Genomic DNA, 7,500 nt, shown 5'->3' with positions numbered 1-7,500 from the left:
ACTGTTATTGATTATATATCTGTCAGCTGTTATTGATTATATATCTATCAGCTGTTATTGATTATATATCTATCAGCTGTTATTGATTATATACCTATCAGCTGTTATTGATTATTTATCTGTCAGACTGTTATTGATTATATACCTATCAGCTGTTATTGATTATATATCTATCAGCTGTTATTGATTATTTATCTGTCAGCTGTTATTGATTATATATCTATCAGCTGTTATTGATTATATATCTATCAGCTGTTATTGATTATATACCTATCAGCTGTTATTGATTATATACCTATCAGCTGTTATTGATTATATATCTGTCAGACTGTTATTGATTATATACCTATCAGCTGTTATTGATTATATATCTATCAGCTGTTATTGATTATATACCTATCAGCTGTTATTGATTATATACCTATCAGCTGTTATTGATTATTTATCTGTCAGACTGTTATTGATTATATACCTATCAGCTGTTATTGATTATATATCTGTCAGACTGTTATTGATTATATACCTATCAGCTGTTATTGATTATATATCTATCAGCTGTTATTGATTATATGTCTATCAGCTGTTATTGATTATATATCTGTCAGACTGTTATTGATTATATACCTATCAGCTGTTATTGATTATATATCTATCAGCTGTTATTGATTATATATCTATCAGCTGTTATTGATTATATATCTATCAGCTGTTATTGATTATATATCTATCAGCTGTTATTGATTATATACCTATCAGCTGTTATTGATTATATACCTATCAGCTGTTATTGATTATATACCTATCAGCTGTTATTGATTATTTATCTGTCAGACTGTTATTGATTATATACCTATCAGCTGTTATTGATTATATATCTGTCAGACTGTTATTGATTATATACCTATCAGCTGTTATTGATTATATATCTATCAGACTGTTATTGATTATATATCTGTCAGACTGTTATTGATTATATATCTATCAGCTGTTATTGATTATATGTCTATCAGCTGTTATTGATTATATATCTATCAGACTGTTATTGATTATATATCTGTCAGACTGTTATTGATTATATACCTATCAGCTGTTATTGATTATATATCTATCAGCTGTTATTGATTATATGTCTATCAGCTGTTATTGATTATATATCTATCAGACTGTTATTGATTATATATCTATCAGCTGTTATTGATTATATGTATCAGCTGTTATTGATTATATATCTATCAGCTGTTATTGATTATATATCTATCAGCTGTTATTGATTATATATCTGTCAGACTGTTATTGATTATATACCTATCAGCTGTTATTGATTATATATCTATCAGCTGTTATTGATTATATGTCTATCAGCTGTTATTGATTATATATCTATCAGACTGTTATTGATTATATACCTATCAGACTGTTATTGATTATATATCTATCAGCTGTTATTGATCATATATCTATCAGACTGTTATTGATTATATACCTATCAGCTGTTATTGATTATATATCTATCAGCTGTTATTGATTATATACCTATCAGCTGTTATTGATTATATACCTATCAGCTGTTATTGATTATTTATCTGTCAGACTGTTATTGATTATATACCTATCAGCTGTTATTGATTATATATCTGTCAGACTGTTATTGATTATATACCTATCAGCTGTTATTGATTATATATCTATCAGCTGTTATTGATTATATGTCTATCAGCTGTTATTGATTATATATCTATCAGACTGTTATTGATTATATATCTGTCAGACTGTTATTGATTATATACCTATCAGCTGTTATTGATTATATATCTATCAGCTGTTATTGATTATATGTCTATCAGCTGTTATTGATTATATATCTATCAGACTGTTATTGATTATATATCTATCAGCTGTTATTGATTATATGTATCAGCTGTTATTGATTATATATCTATCAGCTGTTATTGATTATATATCTATCAGCTGTTATTGATTATATATCTGTCAGACTGTTATTGATTATATACCTATCAGCTGTTATTGATTATATATCTATCAGCTGTTATTGATTATATGTCTATCAGCTGTTATTGATTATATATCTATCAGACTGTTATTGATTATATACCTATCAGACTGTTATTGATTATATATCTATCAGCTGTTATTGATTATATATCTATCAGACTGTTATTGATCATATATCTATCAGCTGTTATTGATTATATATCTATCAGCTGTTATTGATCATATATCTATCAGCTGTTATTGGTCATTTATCTATCAGCTGTTATTGATTATATATCTATCAGCTGTTATTGATTATATATGTATCAGCTGTTATTGATTATATATCTATCAGCTGTTATTGATCACATAAGCAGAATCTCCATCTGTCATTTCACTATCAAATATGCTTTTACATTTACACACATGTTTCTGTGTTAGAACATTTCAATGGTTAGCACTTTCTCTAATTTCTCCATGTTTTATGTTGTATGTTCTGCTTGGCGTGTTCTCTGGGTGTTGTATGTTCTGTGTGGCGTGTTCTCTGGGTGTTGTATGTTCTGCGTGGCGTGTTCTCTGGGTGTTGTATGTTCTGCGTGGCGTGTTCTCTGGGTGTTGTATGTTCTGTGTGGCGTGTTCTCTGGGTGTTGTATGTTCTGTGTGGCGTGTTCTCTGGGTGTTGTATGTTCTGTGGCGTGTTCTCTGGGTGTTGTATGTTCTGCGTGGCGTGTTCTCTGGGTGTTGTATGTTCTGCGTGGCGTGTTCTCTGGGTGTTGTATGTTCTGCGTGGCGTGTTCTCTGGGTGTTGTATGATGCATGTGGCGTGTTCTCTGGGTGTTGCATGTTGCGTGTTCTCTGGGTGTTGTATGTTCTGCTTGGCGTGTTCTCTGGGTGTTGTATGTTCTGCGTGGCGTGTTCTCTGGGTGTTGCATGTTGCGTGTTCTCTGGGTGTTGTATGTTGCATCTGTCATGTTATTGGCGTGTTGTATGTTCTTTGTGGCGTGTTCTCTGGGTGTTGCATGTTGCATGTTGTGTGTTCTCTGGGTGTTGTATGTTCTGTGTGGCGTGTTCTCTGGGTGTTGTATGTTCTGCGTGGCGTGTTCTCTGGGTGTTGTATGTTCTGCGTGGCGTGTTCTCTGGGTGTTGTATGTTCTGTGTGGCGTGTTCTCTGGGTGTTGTATGTTCTGCTTGGCGTGTTCTCTGGGTGTTGTATGTTCTGCGTGGCGTGTTCTCTGGGTGTTGTATGTTCTGTGTGGCGTGTTCTCTGGGTGTTGTATGTTCTGCTTGGCGTGTTCTCTGGGTGTTGTATGTTCTGCGTGGCGTGTTCTCTGGGTGTTGTATGATGCGTGTGGCGTGTTCTCTGAGTGTTGTATGTTCTGTGTGGCGTGTTCTCTGGGTGTTGTATGTTCTGTGTGGCGTGTTCTCTGGGTGTTGTATGTTCTGTGGCGTGTTCTCTGGGTGTTGTATGTTCTGCGTGGCGTGTTCTCTGGGTGTTGTATGTTCTGTGTGGCGTGTTCTTTGGGTGTTGTATGTTCTGTGTGGCGTGTTCTCTGGGTGTTGCATGATGAGTGTGGCGTGTTCTCTGGGTGTTGTATGTTCTGTGTGGCGTGTTCTTTGGGTGTTGTATGTTCTGCGTGGCGTGTTCTCTGGGTGTTGTATGTTCTGCTTGGCGTGTTCTCTGGGTGTTGTATGTTCTGCGTGGCGTGTTCTCTGGGTGTTGTATGTTCTGTGTGGCGTGTTGTCTGGGTGTTGTATGTTCTGTGTGGCGTGTTCTCTGGGTGTTGTATGTTCTGCGTGGCGTGTTCTCTGGGTGTTGCATGTTGCGTGTTCTCTGGGTGTTGCATGTTGCGTGTTCTCTGGGTGTTGCATGTTCTGCTTGGCGTGTTCTCTGGGTGTTGTATGTTCTGCGTGGCGTGTTCTCTGGGTGTTGCATGTTGCGTGTTCTCTGGGTGTTGTATGTTCTGTGTGGTGTGTTCTCTGGGTGTTGTATGATGCATGTGGCGTGTTCTCTGGGTGTTGTATGTTCTGTGTGGCGTGTTCTCTGGGTGTTGCATGTTGCATGTTGTGTGTTCTCTGGGTGTTGTATGTTCTGTGTGGTGTGTTCTCTGGGTGTTGTATGATGCATGTGGCGTGTTCTCTGGGTGTTGTATGTTCTGTGTGGCGTGTTCTCTAGGTGTTGTATGTTCTGCGTGGCGTGTTCTCTGGGTGTTGTATGTTCTTTGTGGCGTGTTCTCTGGGTGTATGTTCTGTGTGGCGTGTTCTCTGGGTGTTGTATGTTTTGCGTGGCGTGTTCTCTGGGTGTTGTATGTTCTGCGTGGCGTGTTCTCTGGGTGTTGTATGTTCTGCGTGGCGTGTTCTCTGGGTGTTGTATGTTCTGCGTGGCGTGTTCTCTGGGTGTTGTATGTTCTTTGTGGCGTGTTCTCTGGGTGTTGTATGTTCTGCGTGGCGTGTTCTCTGGGTGTATGTTCTGTGTGGCGTGTTCTCTGGGTGTTGTATGTTCTGTGTGGCGTGTTCTCTGGGTGTTGTATGTTCTGTGTGGCGTGTTCTCTGGGTGTTGTATGTTCTGTGTGGCGTGTTCTCTGGGTGTTGTATGTTCTGTGTGGCGTGTTCTCTGGGTGTTGTATGTTCTGTGTGGCGTGTTCTTTGGGCGTTGTATGTTCTGCTTGGCGTGTTCTCTGGGTGTTGTATGTTCTGTGTGGCGTGTTCTCTGGGTGTTGTATGTTCTGCTTGGCGTGTTCTCTGGGTGTTGTATGTTCTTTGTGGCGTGTTCTCTGGGTGTATGTTCTGTGTGGCGTGTTGTCTGGGTGTTGTATGTTCTGTGTGGCGTGTTCTCTGGGTGTTGTATGTTCTGTGGCATGTTCTCTGGGTGTTGTATGATGCATGTGGCGTGTTCTCTGGGTGTTGTATGTTCTGTGTGGCGTGTTCTCTGGGTGTTGTATGTTGTGTGTGGCGTGTTCTCTGGGTGTTGTATGTTCTGTGTAGAGTGTTCTCTGGGTGTTGTATGTTCTGCGTGGCGTGTTCTCTGGGTGTTGTATGATGCGTGTGGCGTGTTCTCTGGGTGTTGTATGATGCGTGTGGCGTGTTCTCTGGGTGTTGCATGTTGCGTGTTCTCTGGGTGTTGTATGTTCTGCTTGGCGTGTTCTCTGGGTGTTGTATGTTCTGCGTGGTGTGTTCTCTGGGTGTTGCATGTTGCGTGTTCTCTGGGTGTTGTATGTTGCATCTGTCATGTTATTGGCGTGTTGTATGTTCTTTGTGGCGTGTTCTCTGGGTGTTGCATGTTGCGTGTTCTCTGGGTGTTGTATGTTGCATCTGTCATGTTATTGGCGTGTTGTATGTTCTTTGTGGCGTGTTCTCTGGGTGTTGCATGTTGCATGTTGTGTGTTCTCTGGGTGTTGTATGTTCTGTGTGGCGTGTTCTCTGGGTGTTGTATGTTCTGCGTGGCGTGTTCTCTGGGTGTTGTATGTTCTGCGTGGCGTGTTCTCTGGGTGTTGTATGTTCTGCGTGGCGTGTTCTCTGGGTATTGTATGTTCTGTGTGGCGTGTTCTCTGGGTGTTGCATAATGCGTGTGGCGTGTTCTCTGGGTGTTGTATGTTCTGTGTGGCGTGTTCTCTGGGTGTTGCATAATGCGTGTGGCGTGTTCTCTGGGTGTTGTATGTTCTGCGTGGCGTGTTCTCTGGGTGTTGTATGTTCTGCGTGGCGTGTTCTCTGGGTGTTGTATGTTCTGCGTGGCGTGTTCTCTGGGTGTTGTATGTTCTGTGTAGAGTGTTCTCTGGGTGTTGTATGTTCTGCGTGGCGTGTTCTCTAGGTGTTGTATGATGCATGTGGCGTGTTCTCTGGGTGTTGCATGTTGCGTGTTCTCTGGGTGTTGCATGTTGCGTGTTCTCTGGGTGTTGTATGTTCTGCTTGGCGTGTTCTCTGGGTGTTGTATGTTCTGCGTGGCGTGTTCTCTGGGTGTTGCATGTTGCGTGTTCTCTGGGTGTTGTATGTTGCATCTGTCATGTTATTGGCGTGTTGTATGTTCTTTGTGGCGTGTTCTCTGGGTGTTGCATGTTGTGTGTTCTCTGGGTGTTGTATGTTCTGTGTGGCGTGTTCTCTGGGTGTTGTATGTTCTGCGTGGCATGTTCTCTGGGTGTTGTATGTTCTGCGTGGCGTGTTCTCTGGGTGTTGTATGTTCTGCGTGGCGTGTTCTCTGGGTGTTGTATGTTCTGCGTGGCGTGTTCTCTGGGTGTTGTATGATGAGTGTGGCGTGTTCTCTGGGTGTTGTATGATGAGTGTGGCGTGTTCTCTGGGTGTTGTATGACGAGTGTGGCGTGTTCTCTGGGTGTTGTATGTTCTGCGTGGCGTGTTCTCTGGGTGTTGTATGTTCTGCGTGGCGTGTTCTCTGGGTGTTGTATGTTCTGCGTGGCGTGTTCTCTGGGTGTTGTATGTTCTGCGTGGCGTGTTCTCTGGGTGTTGTATGATGAGTGTGGCGTGTTCTCTGGGTGTTGTATGATGAGTGTGGCGTGTTCTCTGGGTGTTGTATGATGAGTGTGGCGTGTTCTCTGGGTGTTGTATGTTCTGCGTGGCGTGTTCTCTGGGTGTTGTATGTTCTGTGTGGCGTGTTCTCTGGGTGTTGTATGTTCTGCGTGGCGTGTTCTCTAGGTGTTGTATGTTCTGCGTGGCGTGTTCTCTGGGTGTTGTGTGTTGTATGTGGCATGTTCTCTGGGTGTTGTATGTTCTGTGTGGCGTGTTCTCTGGGTGTTGTGTGTTGTATGTGGCGTGTTCTCTAGGTGTTGTATGTTCTGTGTGGCGTGTTCTCTGGGTGTTGTATGATGCGTGTGGCGTGTTCTCTGGGTGTTGTATGTTCTGTGTGGCGTGTTTTCTGGGTGTTGTATGTTCTGTGTGGAGTGTTCTCTGGGTGTTGTATGATGCGTGTGGCGTGTTCTCTGGGTGTTGTATGTTCTGTGTGGCGTGTTTTCTGGGTGTTGTATGTTCTGTGTGGAGTGTTCTCTGGGTGTTGTATGTTCTGTGTGGCGTGTTCTCTGGGTGTTGTATGATGCATGTGGCGTGTTCTCTGGGTGTTGCATGTTGTATGTTACATGTTGTGTTATCCGTGTGCTCAGGGTGGAGAACATGTCCATGCGTCTGGAGGAGGTGAACGAGAGGGAGCACTCGATGAAGGCGTCCCTGCAGACGGTGGACCTGCGTCTGGCTCAGCTGGAGGAGTTCTCCGGTCGGATGATGAACGCTCTGGAGAAGCTGGCGGGCATCGACCGCTCCGAGCTCGTCCGCTCGCGCTCCAGAGGATCGTCCGTCTGCGAGCCCGGCGCTCTGCTGCGACACTCCAGCATCAACAGCGCCGACGGATACAGTCTGTACCGCTACCAGCTGGAGCACGAGGACAGAGTCTCCGTGACCGGAGACGCCGAAGACAAAGACAAGAGAGTCCAGCTGAGTCCAGAGAGACGAGGAGGCAACGCCGAGGGAGCGGCAGGTAGGAGAGACGGAACACGAAGACAAGATGTATGA

The 7,500-nt window shown here is 43.0% G+C and overlaps 1 protein-coding gene across 1 annotated transcript in view; it reads left to right on the top strand.

Moving 5' to 3' along the window:
• LOC122986161 (transient receptor potential cation channel subfamily M member 1-like) overlaps nt 1–7,500 on the top strand; it is a 73,833-nt gene that overhangs the window by 65,040 nt on the left and 1,293 nt on the right. Inside the window, exon 27 of the mRNA XM_044357289.1 lies at nt 7,095–7,465. Coding sequence (XP_044213224.1) covers nt 7,095–7,465 — 371 coding nt within the window. The remainder of the gene's footprint in view (nt 1–7,094; nt 7,466–7,500) is intronic.

This window comes from Thunnus albacares, chromosome 1, assembly GCF_914725855.1.
Source record: "Thunnus albacares chromosome 1, fThuAlb1.1, whole genome shotgun sequence".
NCBI classification, from domain to species: domain Eukaryota; kingdom Metazoa; phylum Chordata; class Actinopteri; order Scombriformes; family Scombridae; genus Thunnus; species Thunnus albacares.
The sequence above is the reverse complement of the archived record's forward strand: the minus strand, read 5'-3'. Positions and strand labels throughout refer to the sequence as shown.